This window comes from Eutrigla gurnardus, assembly GCF_963514095.1.
Source record: "Eutrigla gurnardus genome assembly, chromosome: 17".
Classification (NCBI taxonomy): Eukaryota; Metazoa; Chordata; class Actinopteri; order Perciformes; family Triglidae; genus Eutrigla; species Eutrigla gurnardus.
The window spans coordinates 15470505-15491381 of record NC_139928.1 but is presented as its reverse complement, the minus strand read 5'-3'; the positions used below and the strand labels follow the sequence as shown (position 1 = coordinate 15491381).

Sequence of the window (20877 nt, the reverse complement as noted above, 5' to 3'; positions counted from 1 at the left end):
ATATCTCCCTGCTCCATCTCTTTTTTTCTTTTTTTTTTTTACGCTTACCTCCCCCAACCTTACTTTCTTCCTCTTTCCTTTTGGTTATTTTCTGTCATAACTTTTTCCCATCACTTTCCCCTTCCTCCAGGGAAGTGGCACAGAATCCCTTTAAGTGCTGCAAAAGCAAATCTATTTATCATAACCATCCATCTCTTACAGTACGTATACTTTACTCCATACTGAAAGACACACTTGCGCTGCAAAAAAAACGCAGGAGACTGCAGAGAAAAAGGAAAACACAGCTTCCCTCATGTGCACCTACACAGTGCTAGAAGAAAAAGACCACGAGCAGTGAGCGAACGGATTCCTGAATAATGACACAATGTGTGTGATTCACTCCCTCGATGGCAACACAGCAATACATTAAAAGGGAAAGCAAACGGGGGCGGCGTTTGCCCACTCCCCTCCCACGCACGGCTATGCGGTGGAGCGGAGCGGTCTACGGGGATTTCCCATTGACTCCGCGCAAGGTGAGAACGGAGCAGGAACAGAAGGCCGAGCAGGAACGCGGCAGAAAGACGGAGAGAGAGGGCTGCGGCTCCGCGAGGCGAATGCGAGGAGCGGAGAGGGAAACGCAGGGCGTGAGGAGGCGTGGACCAGAGACACAATCATTTCTGCTTTCACCCACGATCAAAAGAAGCATGTAAAGTATGCATGCACACACAAATAACCCAGACAGACGATGGGATGTGGGAACACCTTAAGATCCATTTAATAACACACACACACACACACACACACAGTGTGAGAGAGCTCAGCAGGACATTGATATTCCGTACACCCACACACAGCATGGTGAGGATCTGGACTCGTCTCTCTGTGGCTCCTAGTTTTACACACTATACACCGGTCTAGACGGAGTCCCATGCAGCATTACACAGGTTGCTACCATCGGAGAGGGGGAAAAAAACAGGATGTACATCATTTTCTGACACATACTGTAGCCCACACGCACAGATGTCATGTTCAAATGTTGGCGAGCGTGGCCACGAGAACGCCACACACAAATCGCCCAAAGCGTCGGGGGAAGCAGCTGAACCAACCGAACAAATACCTTTACAAACAAAGCATCGCAGCAGAGTGGTACACAGCCAGAGGAGGATTTGCACAAGGGAGCATGGTGAACAGGACAACTGGCCCTACATTTCCCCTGTGTAAAATGGTCATTAATAGTTGAAGCATTCAAAATGTAGTGATAACAAGCGGGGGTGCCCACCCCTCCTCAAATCACCTCCCTCGGCTGCAACAAATGCAAATAACAGACCGCCTGGTGGGCTGTTTCTCTCTCTCCGACACTACACACTGATTCAGAGACAGGAGGCAGGAGATCGGAGGGGAAAGGAACACACACACACACACACACACACACCCCCCCCCATTGGTGGAGGAATGCCGGTAGTATGAGATGAATCACGTATTGTCCATTCGAATCAATGGGTGAGAACACCAGGATGTGTGTGAGGACAGAGACATGATTATGCATGTGCCGTAGCTCATGTATTAACCATAAGTGAATTTACACATCAAGGCGGCAAATGAATTCCAAATAGATTTTTGATGCAGACCAACACGAGACCAGATTAAATGATGAGGTGAAGATATGGAAACACGGACGGAAAGAAAAGGAGCGCGGCGCCACCGACGGAGCCGTACTCTGATCTGCTGACTTTGTATTAAATATTCAGAGTTTGAGTGTGCCATTGCGACAATGACCCCCCCATTTAAAACATAAAATGTCCCGACGCTACGACGTTCCAGCACCCAGACGTCCCCCATAAAATCAAGGGCAGAATCAAAGCTGTTATCAGACGTCTCCTTTCCCCAAATTTTATAAGCGCTAACACTTCTTTTGTGAGTTACCCAGCCTACAGAATGAACCAGAGCACCGTTATCTGGTAAACAGGTATCCATGCAATGTTAGGTTGTGATGATTAGAAAGTTAGCTAGTTGGGATTGAGTGTTTTTGCCATTCTAGTTAATAAGCTAGCACTGTTGCTACACAGCAGACCAACAGCTAGCAGATAGTAAAAAGTAGTAAGAAGAACCCCTCAGGGACACTTTAAATACACCAAATTAACATTTTATCACCTTATTCTGGGTTCATGACTAGGGTTGCACCAATACTGATATTGGGCCGATACTGACTCAGTTAGCTGGGTATCGGTGACAATGGGGTATATTCAATGTTTTTACTGTATATAAGTAAATGTAAATGTTTTACAAAGTTGCTAGTGTACAATTTATAATTTCCCCAAGAAATAACAATTACATTTATATCTATTTATATGTTACTTTTTAGGAAAGCAGTGTTTAAGTCAAGCCTGATGTTGCCCCCACAGTGAGGCATACAGCTTGTTAATTAAACACCGGTATCAGATTAGTAGTCGCAGTTCTTGGTTATATCCGGACTGAAAAAGCTGGATTTGGTGCATAATCACCAGACATTCAGAGCAGCAGCTTGTTCTGTCAGACTGCAAACACGACGTTAGCTAATGTAAGGTAACAAGATCAATTTAGATGCTACTTAATGTCTTCACTTTTAATAATCAAACGTGACTTGCCGGCAAGGAAATGTTTCATGTAATTTAAGATGTCACAGTAACATAGAAAATGTGTCAAATAACATATGTGTAATACATATTTCCATATTATCATCGGGTGTTCTGCTCTTACTGTATTGTACGTTTCAAGAGGCTCTATTCAAGTGGGAAAACAAACAACTAATGGGCCCATTTGACCCCCTTCCCAGAGGATACGGACACAAACACTGGCTTAGTTGTACAGGTCACACCTGTTTACAACCGCAGCTACACGCTCTTTCCCCCCCAAAAAAGGCTTTTTATTTCATGATTCTGTGTAGCTGCCTCGCCAGGCAGGAGTATTTAAATATCTGCAAATGTAAAAATCCGAGCAGCACAGCCCTCCAGCTTCCTCACAAGAAACTGAACTTTCATTTTTTTTTTTTTTCGGTAGGTATAGCTTCCCATCCAATCCACTTACATCACACTTTCAAGCTCCAAAGACTTTGCTATCATATTTGTAATAGAACAGTTTCGCTTGAAGATGTACTGATTTAAATGTTCCCTCTAACAATATAAGAGGGATATATTAAGCCACTGGAGGTGGCGGCGGCGGCTGCTGCTGCTGCTGAAGGGTCAAATTACCTTTAGTCATTCTAGATGCACAGAGCACTAGAGAGCAATTTCAATTTTCTTCAAATATTCTCATTACGGAGACGACGCCTGCCAAGGGGTCTCAGGCCTTCATATAATTATATCCTCAAAAAGAAAAATCTCAATTATAACAGAATACCTAATTATTACGCCGCCCGTATTCCAAATTGCCCTTGCATGAAAGAAAAACCGGAGCCGTATCATCCGCTAAGCTGCGAGGACCGTTTCCACTCTTCGCAACGCCGCTGTTGTTAAGCACCCCGAGAGCATTAGAGGGAAGACCTGTCACAGCTCAAGACCTGAAGGGAACAGAGGAACACGATATGACGGAGCACAAACCTGTGTCCTCACTCGCTGCCGTTTTCATGAAGGGACGCTGATAACTCTGAGGGCGCCGGCCGCTGCAAAACACCGCCTCAATTGCCACATCCCTCAGAAGAGGCCTTCTGCCTCAATAACAAAACAAATTATTTTGACCAACTGCTGTGGCCGCCATATCTTTTTTCCAGGCCATGTAGCGTAACAAGACCAATTTCCCAAATAATCAAACTCCAGTCGGTGACCGTCCACCTATCGACAGCGTTGATCTTCTCTCCTACATGGCAGCCATTTCCATCATAGTGGCAATGTAATTTCCCAATGGGTAGTGGGCACCGTGGTGCAGACTCCCAGTGTAATGTACTGTAGAGTTACCATTCAAAAGTTGGAAAGCCCTCTTTGTGGAGAGCATTTGCATTCAAATCATTGAGTCTGAAATTGGTTCTACCTGGCTGGGATCAGGACTATCTCCTGTGGGTTCCCACTGCCAGTTAAGTGCAGTTTTTATAACCTTGGAGCACAAGGAATGCTAATCGGTTTTGATGGAATATGAAGGGCCTAACTATGTTTTTCTTTGGACTTCTTTAGACTGGAAGTAGCAACCCCTTTAGCTAGCAGAATTAATTAATGTAAAAATACTCACTGGCTGAATCCATCACCCAACCATGGCCGATCTAAACACTGAGTGTGGGACAATGTCTCAGGGACGGGATGTTTAATGCAGCAGCTCTTCTGTAAACTATGCTAAATTAACTAAAGTAAGATGTGTGACGTTACTGTTTGAATCAGCACGTCCAGTCAGTCCGTTTGATAACTCAATTTACATTTTAATTGACTAATGAGGCAAATTAAGTGTTCAAATGTTTCCTACTGTCGGAGGAAAAGCTCTGTTAACATATTCTTAGGTTTAACAAAGTTATTAATCACAGCTCCATGTCAAGGGAACAAAACGAGGCGTTTCCCAGATAACGCTCGCCAGCCTTAACGACACAGTTTTACTGCCAATTTATTTATCCCTAACGTCCTTGCGTTTGACCAATACCTTTATGTTATACTTGAGTGATAAATGTGGGTTTATGACGAATGAGCTACTGCGTTGACATCCCTACTGCTGCACCCGTCTCCCCTCTCAGGCCAGCTAAGTCCTGCCTGTAACCATTTCCTCCGCCTCAGGCCGAGGTTAACGTCCTCAAGGACCACTTTGAGTCCTCGGACCCCTGTTTGAGAACCACTGGGACCGGAGAAGGTAAAGAAGTGGAAACACAGAGATGGGAGATTTGTATTCAGAGGTTTCATCATTTCCCTTCGGTTGACATTTATTAAACGTTTATCAAGAGCAGCAGAATGAACATTAACACCTATGTGCGCTTTTTCTTTGTCTTTGCAATTATTTAAATTATTAAGTTTGACTATCAGTGTAGAGAATTCTGAACAATGCACCTAAAACATCTTCAGTGATGGGACGTATTATTTCTTAGCTTGCTCTAAAGCTTTAAGCAGGTGAGCAGTGAGACATTGGCAGAAATATATACTGTATCCCACATTTTTTATGGAACCTTTGAATTTGTGAAGCGCTGCTAAATGGATTCTCGTATAAAATACCTTTCATTTTTTATCACGGGGGAATAACTTACTTTGTTTAAGTCTCACAGACGTATTAAGTGACCTTACCAGTCTAATTCTGACTTCTCTCCATTAGCAGAGATGTTTCCTGTCTCCAACACATCTTGTGTGAATCAGTATCTGCAGTGTATACTTTAGTAGAGCCATTCACTGCATCTATGAGACTGCTAAATAGCTGGGTTTAGGTTAATCAACCTTGTGAAAATGCCCACATTGTGTATTTTTTTATCATAATTGACTATTATTCTAATAAAAGCCATTCAAATTCACACATTGATATCAAATCACCTCTGCGTCCGAAGTTCTGGGTGCACTTGTGTTTAATGTCCGGCTGCTTCCAGTTTACGTAAGTGGCCCGGGTGGAGCTAGCCGGTAATATCAAGTTCAAGAGAGTCTCATTTCAGCGTACGCCGACCTCAATAACGAGGACACTCTCTCGGCTGAAGGAACACCTGTTGCATTGGCTGCATCCGATTGGCCGAAAGTTATCTGGCTTGTAACCAGGAAGCTGTGAGATAAACAACAGCTTGAACGTTGGTTTACGACCAGCAATTCAATTAAGAGAAGAAGATACGGGTCAGAGAACAACTTCACAACATGTCCCAGTGTGAACATGAGGAAGACGTAGCGGGAGACTGTTTGCGGCTGTTGAGTCGTATCAGTAAGAGCTTGAAATTCACCCAAAGTCTAACTTTCAGCCAATCATTGACCTCCTTTATATTTTGGTTCTGCCCTCTGAGCTGTCGATCACAACAGTGCCAAGAAAGCCGTTGAGCTGAATGTTATTATGCCTGGAAGAATAGTTTCTGACAGGAACTGAATTTCAACAGGAATTTGAGCTAGAAGGAGGAATTTAACACACAAGGTGAGTTTTAATTAACCTTGAAAAACATTATCAGGTACATTCTGTTACATTTATAGAATATGAACACAATGTAAACAAACCAACTATCTCAAAAATAAAGCAATTTTGGTAAACATGGTAGAGGTTTATGTAAGCTATGTGGCCGGTTACATATAGAAACACTGGTTTGGTCCTTTAAACTGCCGCTGCTATACTGTACCAAGACCAAGTGTAGACATAGTTATGGCCTCGATGGAGCATGAACCCCAGAGCAGTGACTGACCAGCCCATAATAATCAATTCTCCAGCATGCTGTTCCAAGGCAATACTTCATCTTAGCTTCCCGAGCTGAGCTCCAAACACTTCATGGAAATTTACCGATACCGTGAAATCCAATTAAAAATACATTTGGACATTGATCACCTGACGCATCCAGATTGATTGCCGCACAAAAAGCAACCTTGTAGTGTTTTTGTTCAGCCAGGGTCCATTCACCTCTCCATACCATATAAATGTATTGATCCGCTCACCCACTCTTGGATCCATACGAACCATTAACCGTCCTTTCAGCGTTTCTCCATCCATTTATGTGACTCATGGCGGACTCGTATGAGCTAAAAATGTCAAGCACATCGCTTAGCAGACCAATAAGCTTTGAGACGCCGCTAAAGCATAATGAAGCCAGGTGATAATGTCAAGTTAACTATCCATTTAAAAGCGCTGTTCATCAAACTCATCTCGGGGATGTCGGCGTCTGATAAAGAACATAAAGCATTCAAATGTTCACAAACAACTTGATTAGTTGGAGAGAGGAATACTTCACCGCAGATGGAGAGACGTGGTTAATTCGAAAACGTATAAAAAGGTCAATTCCCACTTTTCAATCAGCGGTATTCACACAGTCTCATTTAACGCGACTACGACCAAAGGAGAGAGGAAAAAAAACACACGCTATCAAATGCTGCAGACTGAATGTGAAATAAATGAAATGTTAGTGAATAAAATGCATTTGTATGCAAAATTGGCGAGACAGCCCTGAGATGGAGCTGCGTGCAGACGGACGTGCATGTAATCGGGCATCGAACGGGCTCGTCTCCTGTAGCCCGTGCTCCGTCTGCGCCGTGTTGCGCGGGGCAGACGGGGGCAGGTGGATGGCGGCGTCTATTGTCTCTGAGCATCGGTCCACACGGATGACCCAGCCTGTGTCCACATTAGCACGGATCAACTCGCATGGGCATTGCCTCATCAGGCAACACGTTTGGCCAAATAACCGAACATCCATATCCGGTAAAAAAACAAACAAAAAACACCCTTCCTGACTTTTGGCCAACTCAATCAATCTTCCCCATCGCTTTCTTCCTCCGACTGCTCCCACTTTCCACCTCTCCAATATTCTCTCCTTCCAAATCTCTCCATTACGCCCACCCCTTCCCAGTAGTAATATTCTTTACACTTTCCCTCCATCTATCTTTCCGACTTCTCCTTCTCCATCACTCTCTCTTTCTTTCATTTCTCACAAACAATTCCCTTCACTGCAACTAAATATCTACAAACCTTTTCTCAACAGGGTGTCGGGGGGGTTTCTCCTCCGCCCCGCGGCGGACCACCTCCAACTCTAGCTGGGTCTGCAGACATCTACACAAGTTAATGAGCCTGTTGAGTGAGACGGCACCTTGACTCAACATTGATCAGCGGGCCCTCTGTACCTCCGACTCTCAGGGAGGCTATTTGTCAAGCTGATGATCTATTTTGTAGCAGCAGATATGGTGTAATAGGTTGTTTTTTTCCCCTTCGTGTGGTCTAGGGGCCAGACATCATTACAAGTCCCAATCAAGCATCAATAATCAATAATGTGTAGCATGAAACACGCAGATCTATAGCTCACCAGATCAGCAACAAACAGCCAAAGAAGACTGTGATCTTGCTGAGCGGACAAAGAGAATGGTGATCTGTGTGTGGGCCCCGTTTTCAAACGCAATCCCCTACTCCCTCCCATGGCCCGTCCAAAGGCGTTTTACTGTGGCGTCCTGCTAAGTTGTTAGCACCAGTGTGACTTATGGCGGGAGTGGGAGAGCGAACGAGAGCCGCGTTGTTGTTCTGATCGTGCCGGCATGGGGTTGCCAATTATGGAGATGTGGACCCAGTCTAACCGGCGAGGCCAAACACCTGATGGGAGGAGGTGGCGGGAGCACGGGGGACGCCGCTCATGGGTAGGCGAGGCTACCGCAGTGCACCGCTGCTCCCGCGCGCTCTCAAGATGTTCCACATCTCCCCTCCTCTAATTGGCAGATGGCCTCAGATGCGAGATGATTTAATGGCCTGCGTGTGTGTTTTTTTTTTCCTGCCTCAGTCAGCCATTAGCGGGGACATCTGTAACGAGTTGGCCCGGCACACTGCTGAGAGCGGAAGCTGAGAGCAACACTTTTCTAATGGGGGGGGGGGGGGGGGGGGGGGGGGGGTGATCGTGACGGACCAGGGCGGTAATCAAAGCACTCTGAGCTATTACTTTGGGTTATGATAATCGAGACACCTCGCTTCAAATTGTCGGAGGCAAAGCAGAACAAAAAAACCTTTAATAAATGTTGTTTACTTCACAATAGCGGCAAAGAATCAAAGAGCACAGTATTACGGGGGTATCAGCTATTTCCACAATCCCCTTTTGACTTTCAATACACCAGAGCAAGAGATTTCTAGCAGCGCATTATCATAAAAAGACATTTTCATGGTTTTGGCACCAACAGCTCTGCTTCCGAGCAATGCCATTCCTTGCAGCTGTGCTGTAACCATCTGGGCTGAACGCTGGGCTCGAGGGTGAAACGTTGAGGCTCCCCACGAGTTTGGCCCTACAGGCCTCTGGTTTCTGGCCCTCCGTCACTGCCTTCATTCCCTACAGCTCCCTCCTGACTTGGTCTCCAGAACCAGAGCTGGACCAGGGAAGGAGCTGCGTGGTGGAAGTGGCTCTCTATGAATGTAGACACAGTGGTGGTGAAGTAGCCCCGGGCCTAAGGCCTTTTAAATCTTGATGGCCATCAGTATTCTTGCCATGGCCTCTGAGGATTTGTCTGCTACCTGCAAACTGGGTCAATTTTTGCATTATTTTAGAGTTTTGCATCTCACTGTGCAGAAAGGAAAAGGTTCTGCACACGCAGGCATGCAGACCCACACCTGCACTTTGTCTCCCACCCTCCCGTCTCTCTCTCCCTCTCCCTCACAGCATTCTGAAATCATTAACACGAGCGCATATTTGTCACTTTAACACATAAATGTCGATTTAAAGCGCCAAAAATGGGCTAACGCCGTAATGAACGACTACACTGAACAACCTTATCCACGCTGCGAAAATCATTTTAGACCGAGCACACAGTGAAAGGCTAATTACATTTGATAGATAGGACTAATACCGACTATGACACTCAAAAACCCCGGCACTTTAGCGGAGCTTAAATGCAAGTATCTGGTGATATAGCGCTTCTCTATTCACATATCCTAACAGGATTAGATGCAGCGACAAAATAGCAAATCTTAAATAGCACATTAATAAGGAAGAGACAGTGGTGCTGCTCCAATGAAGTTTTATAGCTGTTTTCTAACATGAAATATTTAAATAACCCCAGGTCCCACATTTAAATGACTTTCATGCAATTAATAATTCTAATCATCTACTGTATATGTGTAGTCTCAGCTGAGAGCCTGGGAGGTGAATGAGGGACCGGGAGCCGATGTGGGGTGGGGTGGGCGGGGGGTAATGAGATGCAGGAAAAAAGGGGGACAGGCCGGTCGGTGAGACACAGCAGAAAAATAAGAGGGGGGATAGAAAATAAGCAAGTATGAGATACAGAGAGGCGATAGGAGAGACCCGTGTCTGAGGTGCATACAAATGGACAGAGGAGCATAGACAGAGGGGGAGGAGGGGGGAGGAGGGGTGCAAAGAGGGAGGTTGTGTGAGGAGAGGAGATAAAAGAATGTGAGAAAGATGGATTCACTGTTGGCTAATGAGAAGACAAAGGCGGTAGAATCCACATCGATCTCTGCCCCACAGCGAGCCGGCTCTGTGGCTCCCAGGTAGAGAGAGATAGCAGAGCCTGGGGAAGCTTACCTGAGGTAAGCAACCTTACTGTTGTAGGAGGACGCGGAGTCCAAGGCTCAGATGTGTCAGTGTGCGCGTGAATACATTAATAATGTGGCGTTTGCGTGGCAGGCATACTTATTTATAGTGGCCGTCCGTCTTCAGGCGGATTCATGGAAGTTTGAGCCGTGCGTGTGATGAATGTATTTGTGCCGTTTCTCGGCAGGTGAGGTGACGGACAACACAAAAAGTGAGGGCGAATGAAAAGATGAATGCTGCTTACACCAGTCGTTATTATGAAGCAGAAGATGGACTAAATGTGATATTTATATATATATATACAGTAACAATTCTGCATGCAGGGCACACAGATGAAACACCGTAGGAACACTTCTCTCTCCCTCTGGAGATGCGTTTACTGTACTCTTATTAAAACGGAATTACTGCAGAGATGAAAAGAAGCAAGTTGTTGATATCGGCTTGATAGTTTTATCTTAAAGCTGGGGAAATGATTTGCCTCATCATGATGATGTAAACAAAGGGAACAAGTCGCCGCAGAGCATCCGACCACCACCACTGTCTTGTCAGCATGTGATGCGCATCAACAAAGAGGAAGAGGAGTTCTGCAGAGAGCCACTTACAGTAGGTTGGAGCTGTTCCAGTACACCGCGTGCCGGTCGCTGGCTCTCGTCAGGGACAAGTTTGTAAACGCCAGCGTGATGAGGCTGAGAGAAAACGCTGCGAGAGCCATAATCCCTCCGCTGCTCGTCCTCTGCCCTGGTTCCCCTCTCTTCCGTCTGTCCCAGGCGACGCGGCGCTCACAACATCCCAGCGGTCGAGAAAAAGAAGAAGAAGAAGAAGAAAAAAAAAACCTTTTCAAGTTCCCGGTTACCTTAACAACGGGGTCGGGGTGACTTCTTGAGAGCGGTTACGTGTTCTTCAACTCAAATCCCATCGCGACGAGAGGAAGCCATCTGGACATCTTCACTTGCGCTCAGTCTACCCGGTACTTCTTTCTCTCTCGCGCGCGCTCGCGCTGCGCACTTTTTTCCAAAGTCACTCCTCGTTTTGTTTGGCACTTCTGCGCTCACAGGTATCGACGAGGCGACGCTACCACCACACTCTAAACTGGCAGCCGAGCTCGGCGTGTTATTGTTCTCTGCGCAGCTTTAAAGCCGCCGGATCTCCGTTGAAAGGACCGTGTGCCTCGCGCTCCCTCTCAGCATCAGCATCATCATCAGCACGAGCAGCAGCAGCAGCAGCAGCAGCAGCAGCCACGCGCTGCGCACACAACGCTACAAACCCGCCCTCTGATGGCCGAGACGCGCTCACGCGTCCGTCAACGCCGCGGCCCCGCCCCCCTCCACATATGCAACACAGGAAATGATATCCTCTTAATTAAAACCGCGGAGATAAATCGTGATCGTTTTTTTAAACCGATTCTTGAAGGATTAATTCTATTTCCAGGTAAAAGGTTTAAGCTAATTAGAAACAGCGGCTTTAAAGGTGTGTTTGAGTTTGATGGTAAGGTGAGATTTAATGGGTGTTAAGATTTTAATAATACAGCAAAAGGTCATGTCTGGAAAGTCTTTTTTTTTTTTAATCTATGAAGGCCCAGGGTTTACATCGGGATTACATCGGGGACAAACTGAAAGAAGCATATCCTCACCAGCTGTGAAGGGACTCATTATCACACGTTTAATCGTGATCACAGTTATACAAGCTCGCTGTTGAAAACTCTGTCACCTAGAAAAAAAAGGGAAGCTGTTTGATGTACAAACGTGACAAATTAAGGGGGGGAAAAACAACTTGACGACGGTGGAGCGCTGGGACCAGATGATAACATGATAATGCCCCGATTTGAGATTGTGCTATATTACTTTAATTGGTATGGATTCATTGTGTACTTGAAGCACTAATGAGACTCTACACTCTACATTTTAACTCGAGTTGTTCAGATACAAGTATCGGAAATGCCTCCGAAACAATCTAAAACGCCTGATAAGGTGAGTATGCAAGTCGCTGCACTGATAACAGGTTGTCAAATAATTTATAAGCTCATTAATGCTACACAAGAACAACAACAATGTGTCACTACTATCATCGGCTGCAAAAAAAAGTAATTCCGAAATCGACGATGGAAATAGTGAAGTGAGCCCAATCAGCGCATTAAATACTGAATTCAGACAAATAGATTGAGGCAACAAAAAAACGCTTCGATAGGTTTAGGAAAAACACGATGGTTGGGCTTAAAATAAATATGTTAAGTTAAACGTAAATAACGTAGCAGAAGTACAGAAAATCAGCTGATAAACAAGTTCAGGTATCAGAATCAGGAAGGAAAAAAATGTGATGTGAAAATTGTTCTATAGTGTTTATGATTTACAATCAGTCTGCACACAAAATGCACAATGGTCCCTCTGGTTGCCAGATATTAGAAATGTTGTAAACAAATGTGTTTTTTTGTATGATTTCATTTGTTTGTTAAAAAAGCATTTCTTCTTTAGGTTGTTGGAGTGAAATATTTTGGAGAAATTAGGTTATTTTAGATTAAGGTTAGACGTTAGAGCTAATTCAGATTAATATTTAAAAAATCAGTGGAAGGGCATTATAAGTACAGTTATAACACATGTGTGAGTAATTGTGTGTTCATGTGTGTTTCACAGGGAAATACAGACTGAGGGAGATGGCATGAAAATCTGGGGACTTTAATTAACCTGTTTAATTTCGCCTGTGGTGGTTTAACCACTCTATATAGCCTAACAGCAGCCCGCAGTATTAATGGCTCAGTTCATTCCAAATATTAAGCATTAGCCTCGGTTTGATTAACTTTGCCAATTTCATATCTCATAATAGTGTCCTTTTTTAGAGGGGATATCAGTGATATTCACACCCATAAACGTGGCTGCAGACGCTGTTGGTGAAACTTTAGCGGAGCGATCCACACATTAATCTGAATGACCTCCAGTGATGAATGAATGTTCATTACACTTCTCAGCCGAGTCGCTGAAGGTCATATTCACACTTCTTTGAGTGAGGGGGGGGGGTATCCGGAGTCGGCCCGGTCGTAGCGCCGCCGCCGCCATACTTCCTCCTCGCCCGGCTCTCCTTCACACACACGGTCTGTCTCCTTTGCTCGTGTTTGCGTTCACTCACTCCCTGCCTCTCTGTTGTTTTTGTCAGCGATGACGCCTCTCTTGAGTGCCCTCCAGGCATGTTGCCGTGGCGACTGGAGTAAAGGAGCGGATGAAAGAGCCAAGTACCATCTCTCCCCTCCTAACTTCCCTCTCTCTGTCCCGCCACCTATCTGTACGACTCCAGTGGATCACTCGCCTCCATCCTCTCCAACGTTTGTCATCCTTTTGTCGCCTCGCGCTCAGGAGGAAAGCGCTGCACACGAGGAGCATATTCTTCCGTTTCCTCGTGAACCGATGATCTCTCGCTTCCTGTTGCGTCACGCCGACCACACAGTACCAGCGAAAGTGTGCTGGGAATATAGAGAGTGACATTTAATATGTTTCTCAGACCCGTCTCTACCGGCGGAGGCACGAATACATATTTATGACGCGCTCTGTGTGTACCGAACATGTGACTGCGGGGAGGCTTCCCGGTGTCATAAGTTATTGAACACAGTTGTTCTTCCGACTTTACGCCATGTGATGCACTGTTTATGCATGCGTATTGCCTCCCGCAGCAGCGCGGTTCGGGTGCACACTATAGGAACAGTACCCATGGCTCGTTACCTTGACTCTGGCTCCGTTTGTGATTAATTCATGAACAGCAGCTATGGGCATATTGATTATTCAGATAATTTGTTATCATCAATCAGCCTCAACACTTTCATATATCCTTGTTGACTTCGCATTGATTGCCTAACTGACTTCATCCCCGGCGTTAGCAATATTCCAGGAGAAAAAATGCGCAGGCATCCTCCCTCAGTTGGGATTTCTTTATTCTTCCTCCTTGGCTTCTTATCTGTGCAATCTCTAATTTCCTGCACCCATCTGTCCCCCGCTTTCCCCTACGTCTCACTTCGGAGTAATCTCGGCTTTAATGTGAATGGATTAAAATGAGGTTGTCCTGATTGAGTTTAACGTCCGGTGGCGGTGTCAGTAAACAACAATTTATTTGATTAATCAGTTAATCTAGTGAAATGTCAAGCTTGAATGTTAAGTGGCTGTGACAAAAAAACAAAAAAACAGCCTTTAAGAACGCGGAGAAGCAGACAAAAAAACATCTGTGTGCAAAAAAAGTAAGAGCGTGTTAAAACGTAGCTTCTGGCCCGCCGCCCGAGCTCAGCGTCGTGTCAGCAGACTGTGCCGACGCTGTCACCTCGCCAACTCTCCTCATCCTCCTTTCTTTGCTCCTTTCATTTGGTGTGAATCTGCATTTTGCAGTCCCTAAACTCCACTATGCACATACGGGTGATAAAGTGAGGAATGGATAAAGAAGAGAAAAAAAAGTGTGAGAGAAAGAGAGTAAGAAATGGAGAGAGCCCCGGGGCACGGATAGATCGAGGTTGGAGGAAGGAAGAAATTACAGTGCAGGAATCAAGGGAGAGGTATAGAGCAGGCGAACGAAGAATAAAGTATACGAGAACCTGAGGAGTGTAGGGCGGGAGACGTGGAGGCGTGAGCTAAGTGGAGGAAAGGCCAACAGTACTTTTTGGTAATGGCGAGGAGTCCTGGCCCAAGCTCCAGGTGGGCCTCCATCGTTTCGCCCCCTCGAGTGTGGCGCTTAACCTACCTCGCTTCAGTAAGTACCCAGCTGTGCAAATGGCTAATGTGATTGTGAAGATATAAGCCCAGGATAATGGCATCTGCCAAGCAATCAAGAACAATGTTCCTCCGCGTCAGGCTGTGATGGAAAGGGAGCAGTGGGTAATGGATGCTGTAGGATGAAGGCTGAGCCTTTGGGGAAGGGGAGCGCTGTGTTGGTAAACGGTCGTAAAAGGACGGAGGGCTGGAAGAGCGAGGAGATAAACTTTGAGGACAATCTGTTTGGAACAGATAGAAAAGGAAATAGCAAAGTGATGCTAGGAGGACATTTGCATGGATTAAGGGCACGCTACTTTTTTAAAAAAGAACAAATATGGTCACCATGTGAGGGCTTGAAAAATAAGCAGAATAATAACCACAGTGCAGCAGGATTTTGTGTCAGGCTGTTGGACCCTTTAAAGTCATTATACCACCATGGTGTGCATTGTGTTTGTTAGGCCACATGATTCAGTTTTAAGGCTGAACTAAACCTCATCGAGTACATCCGAGGTCAGTCTAATGCGCACTACTAAACAGGGAGGGAGGCACAGGGAGGGTGAAGACTGGCGGAGGGGTGTCGAAGGATAGAATATTATGTTTTGACAGTCGGGATGTGGGAGGGCACGGGGAACGCCGAGAATAGATGCACTTTCAATGGCATGAAATATTGAGGGGAGAAGAGAGAGAAAACAAGAGCAGAGCAGCATGTGCCTGATACGCAAACAAAAAGAGGGGACAATTATTAGCATGTTACAGGAGAAGGAATATTTTTCCACAGGTCTATTTTCAGTGCAGAAGAATCCTAAAAAGACTGATTTCTTTTACTATAAAAGTCGTAGCAGCAATGAAGATACTGATGCTGTAATAAATAGGATAAGGCCTTCACATCACATCTAAAAACAAAGGCACTTTTAACCTTACCCGGTGTGAGTTACTGTAATATTATGCAAACAAAAAGGGGAAGAGAGACTTGAATGAAAGACACATGAGCATCAAAGAGAATTCAACTGTTGAGCTTCCATTGACTGAAGAAATCAAAGAGAACGCGCAGAAAATATGGAGCTGGCATTTCATTGAAATGCTTCATTATTGATAGAAACGGGTGATAATCCAATATGATCTGTAGTAAGTACAAAGTCTGCTCTCCAATACACAGAACAGACTGTCTAATGTGGGTTCATGAATGAATAACTAAAGAATAACTGTGTATTGATCTGACAGATGACGTTGCTGTAAAAGCATACGATGGATTAGATTAGATACAATCAGACAGACAGAGATTAAGAGAAAGCTCCGCGCTTCTTCGTGATCGACAACAAATCAGTACGCGTAACGGCAAAATCCTGCCCAGCGTTTTGTTCACGGCGGCGGTGTCTTGGAAATGAGTTGAGGCCCATCGTTACATAACACAAAGCATTTAAAAATGCCTGCGTGAGCCTAATGCGATAACAATAAAAGTGCGAGCGTGAGTAAGTATCGAAAAAGCTGATAGCGTGCTGAGCTCTACAAAAATGATGAAAAAAAAAAAACTGAAAAATGTTTTTTTTCTGGGTTAAATGTTGAGGATTAGTTTTGCAGGACAAAGAAAAAACAAACAACAGCTGAGTCAATAACCAGCTTCCAATCAGCAGACTGGGCTGACCGCAGCATGAGCATCGATCGAGGAAGCAATTAAGTAAGCATCTCAATGTATTCATAAAGGATTGTTGCTCTCCCCGACCTCACTGCCGTGTGTAAGCAACGTTAGCATCTCTGAAACGCGTCCATGATCGGTAACTGAATGGAAGGAGGGTGCCGTCAGTAAACACAGCTCCCCCCTCTCCCTCTTTGCTAACTTAATGTCACACCCTGTATGGCAAATAAAAAAAGATCACTTTGCATCTCATCACTGTGTTTGGCCACCGCTCTAATGAGAAGCTATGGAGGTGGAACTGCACTGGCGGGGAGATCTGACTGGCAGTGGGAATCAGAGTCAAAAGGCAGCGTCGGCCGTTGCCAACGCAGCCTCGGGGGCTTGGCTGGATCCTGCGGGTAACGCGCTCCATAATGCTCAAGGAGAACAGATATTATTAGCATAGAAATGACTCGCAATATGCCATAATGGCTTGTACGGGACACGCGGCCCGCATCACTCAGATTGACGTGTGACCACTCAGCCTTGTTATCCCCTCGGCTCTACATAGGAGAAGCCGTGTTGTCAAACAGCGATAATCCTTACACACGCTGCCTCCCGCTCACCTATCCATCCTTCATCCCGAAAATATACAGCGGCGGGGCGAACCCGCTGCGTCTTCACATCGACAGCTATTTTTTCGCCCTCCTCTGTAAATGTTAGGTCGAAAGTTCACTTTGAAATAATGGAGCATGTGACCTTTTTCCTCTGCGAGCAGAAGATATTGCTCCTGAGGAATTGGAGCATTTTGGATGAGAGGGTGTGTGGAGGAGGTGGGGGGGGGGCAGCGAAGCCCAGAGGGAGAAGGAGAAATGTCACAATCACTAGCAGAGCAAGGTCTAGCGTGGACATCAACCTTTCCCTCCGTGTGCAAAGAAAAAAACACACAGCCGCCGGATTATTATGGCTTCATATTTGGGACACAGATGAGGAGGAAGAGCAGCTGCAAATGGAGGATGATGACACAGTGGGTTCAATATTCATCTAGCCGATAACTAATGGTATGATCAGTAATGTATGGTCAGGCAGAGTGGAGAATGTTCTTACAGTATAGAAGTATTTCATAGGCTATTACTCATAATCATGCCGATGCTGCATTCAAACGGTCAGCATGCAACAAGTGTTAATCACGGCACCGGTTATGTTTGGATGTTTCTTGTTAATTAGTGGATAATTGTAGGGGATTGCAAAGAGAAAATGTTGGAAACAACTGGATAATCAGATTCAAATAAAACAGTGTATCTTGTTTTTTTTGTGCAATTTTTTCATCCGTCTCATTGTTGTAAACTCCATCTGCCACTAAAAGCTAACAAACAAAACCACCTGTAGGTCTCAGTAAGTTCCTCCACAGATGTCTGTGAATGGTCTGTGTGTATCTAAAAAAAAAAAATCAGATCAATCGCCGTTTCAAGTGTTTGTCTGCCGGGTGAAAAAGGAAACCCTGTCCGACTGTTCAAAAAGACTTTTACTCCTGCTCCTCTTCTATCCGTGGAGGATCACAGCGACACACGGCAGGATGCCCAGAAGGCCCGTACTCGATGCTCGGGATTTCAATCACGAGTCCAACTGACGTTCGGGTCACTCATCCCTTTGGCTTTGAACCAACCCCGGCGAGTGATGCCCAGGCAAGCCGTCACCAGGTCACTGGGTCAGGCCTGACCATCTTGCACAACCGTCCGCCTGCAGGGCCGAAGGAGCTGACTGACCCAATTAGCTGTGTGAATAATTACCATCCTGTCTGGCATGTGGCTGATTTGTATGTATGCGTGTGTGTGTGTGTGCGTTTTAGTACTCGTGTCAGACAACATAAATGCCTGGGCTCAAACGAAACATTTGCATTAATCCAATTAATTGCTATAGACAAACCAAGGTTACAGGCAACAAAAGACCACCTCACTTGATAATACACACACAGCAATGTGGAGGTAAAGGATGTCAATTCTTTAGCACATTTTCCAGTTGCATGCAACCTGTTGGATGATGAAAATATAGTCATCAAGTGCAATAACATATGGTTTTTAATCGTTTTAACAAAATGTAGTCCAGTTTTATCAGCCGTCGAATTCATCTCACAGACATCCTCAAGTTCTTCCCGACTGACCCTAATGCCATTATTCCCATCTGGGAGTCACAAAGCAATATCTGCCATGATTTTAATCCCCTTGTACCGGCTTCTCCCTGAACACCCTGGCCCTTTTTTTCTCTTTTTTTTTGTGTGTGTGAGCATCAGTACGAGCCACAGGGGGATCAGCTGGTGCTCAGAGAGCTATTTGGGCGCGCCACACAGTCCGCTCTGATGTAAGCACTCGTCCAAAAGGCCCAGTGCAGCATCTCAGAGGAGCATCGTTAGTCAGTATTCCAGCGAGGAGGAGGAATGAACCAAGCAATCACTACTTGCTCATAGCTCAGTGACACGCAGCCGACGTGGTCACGCACAGTACAAGCCTCATCAGGGACGTTGTGTGGAGCTTCATCTGCTTTTTTTTATAAGCTGAATGTAACCAGATGCATGGCGGCCATCTTTATGTGCCCCCATGTTTATGTGCCACCAGTTTTTCATGACATTTTTTTCCCCATAAGTTCAATTCATTTTTTTTTAAAGCCACTCAAACTGCAAAAGAAGAGTAAGTAAATGATTGAGTAGTATTTAAAAACCCCGGAGAGTTTTGGAAGAGAAACTTGTTTAGCTACATTAATGATGAACTTTGCTGAACGAGATAGAGAGAGAGAGAGATGGAGAAGGTAATAGCGCTCTCCGGATTGAGGACGCCTCATTATTTGTGGCGATGTGAATCACATCAAAGCAGCTTATTATGATCATCAGTGCTCGATAGTGGAGATGGAGGTGATCCACTCCTGGGCTGAGGGCACAGCCGTAGTGTGCTATTGATTTGGCTGTTAAGAGGTGCTTGTGTTACAAAGGGCATGCATCTCAGTCTTCCATTAAGGTAATTATGCTTTCTATCGCCTTTTGCACACCTCTGTGGCCCGCTGAATGAATAAAATAATTAAGTTGCTCTTTATGTGTGTGTGTGTTTTTTTGTGCAGAGCTCAACAAACGGCTACGTGCCGTGTGTTAGGTTGCCCAGGTGCTGCAAGGAGAGAAGCAAATGCTTTCTCGGTGGAGAAACAAGCCTGCAGGCTGTGGTTTCATCATAACAGTTCCTTCAAATTCTAAATTGATCCGTAAAAGGTTGGAATTTTGTGGGAATAATTCAGTTATGTTTTAGGCATGCAGTTAATTGAGCGTTTTTAGTTCTTAAGATGCTGCAGAGAAGTTCTTCTGGTATAAAAATGATACACTATAATGAATGCAGCCAGTTGCACATTACACAGGGCTTTAACCCCCCCAAAAAACTTGACACGGTGCCCTCTGAACACACACCGCTTGTGGTCGTCTTCCACCCTTTCATTCAACACGCCGAGGGCCTTCTCGGAGGACCTGTTTTGTAGAGAACCATTTGGTATTAGCATTTTCAAAAGGGCAATAGAGTCAGCGCGTCAGAAAACAGGGAAAGGTCACCAGGTTTCCTGCCGCTTAAAACCTCCACACTCTATCAAGTTCTTGCCTCGCTGCCACGGACCGGCTCATGCCAAATTGAGAGATTGCCCATTTTTCTCCCCAGTGACATTAAGGGGGTCATTTAGCACTCCAGCTCCGCAAACCCTGATTGGGCTGAACAAGGCCTCCCCCAGCCCCCCCTGAACTGCAGCACACGGTGAATCAGGAATGCGGTAGCAAGATCCCAGACCCCCAGACGGTTTGGGGCTTGGCTGCGACATGACTGGCACTGAACCTCTGGGGTAAAAAAAAAAAAAAAAACGGCATGCTGGGTTGGGAAAGGGCTGAGAGCACAGGAGGCTGGTTGTGGGGGAATTCACCATGAAGGTCTGTCTGGCTTCCAGTGAAACTGGCGGTGCATGCCTGGTGCGTGCTGTGTGGCAAAGCAAGCGAGGGCCCCGGCGGAGGCTGGTTCCGGCGGTGGGGGATATGTGCTTACACGGTTGAGTTAGCTAAGCCTGCAGATCCAGAGGGGACAGAGGGGGTGGCATGGGGAGGGGAGGCAGAGCTCCAGGGAGCAGCGTGAGTCTTGGCTATGGATGAAAGTGCCTCACGGGCGCCGATATCTCCGAGTACCCGAGGGTTGACCTTGGCAGGCCCGCACTCACTGCCAACCCACCTGCACGTTGTGGAAACAGAGCGGTTAGGGCGGTGACTGAGTTATACTCTGTTACATGTTTGTTATGAAGTATATGTATCGTTGCGTGCATGTCCAAACTGATCCAAATATTAAAAAAATCGTAACGCAAAGTCAAAGCAATGATATCCTCACAGCACATTCTTGAAAATTCTTGATAAGTTATTCGTAAAACTTAAAACT

At 45.6% G+C, this 20877-nt stretch overlaps 2 protein-coding genes across 2 annotated transcripts in view; one reads left to right on the top strand and one right to left on the bottom strand.

Moving 5' to 3' along the window:
• The window catches only part of efna3a (ephrin-A3a), a 55567-nt gene extending 44276 nt beyond the window's left edge, over positions 1-11291 (bottom strand). The window contains exon 1 of the mRNA XM_084032391.1: positions 10708-11291. Coding sequence (XP_083888517.1) covers positions 10708-10817 — 110 coding nt within the window. The 5' untranslated portion in view covers positions 10818-11291. The remainder of the gene's footprint in view (positions 1-10707) is intronic.
• pygo2 (pygopus homolog 2) overlaps positions 1-20877 on the top strand; it is a 183378-nt gene that overhangs the window by 82943 nt on the left and 79558 nt on the right. The window lies entirely within an intron of this gene.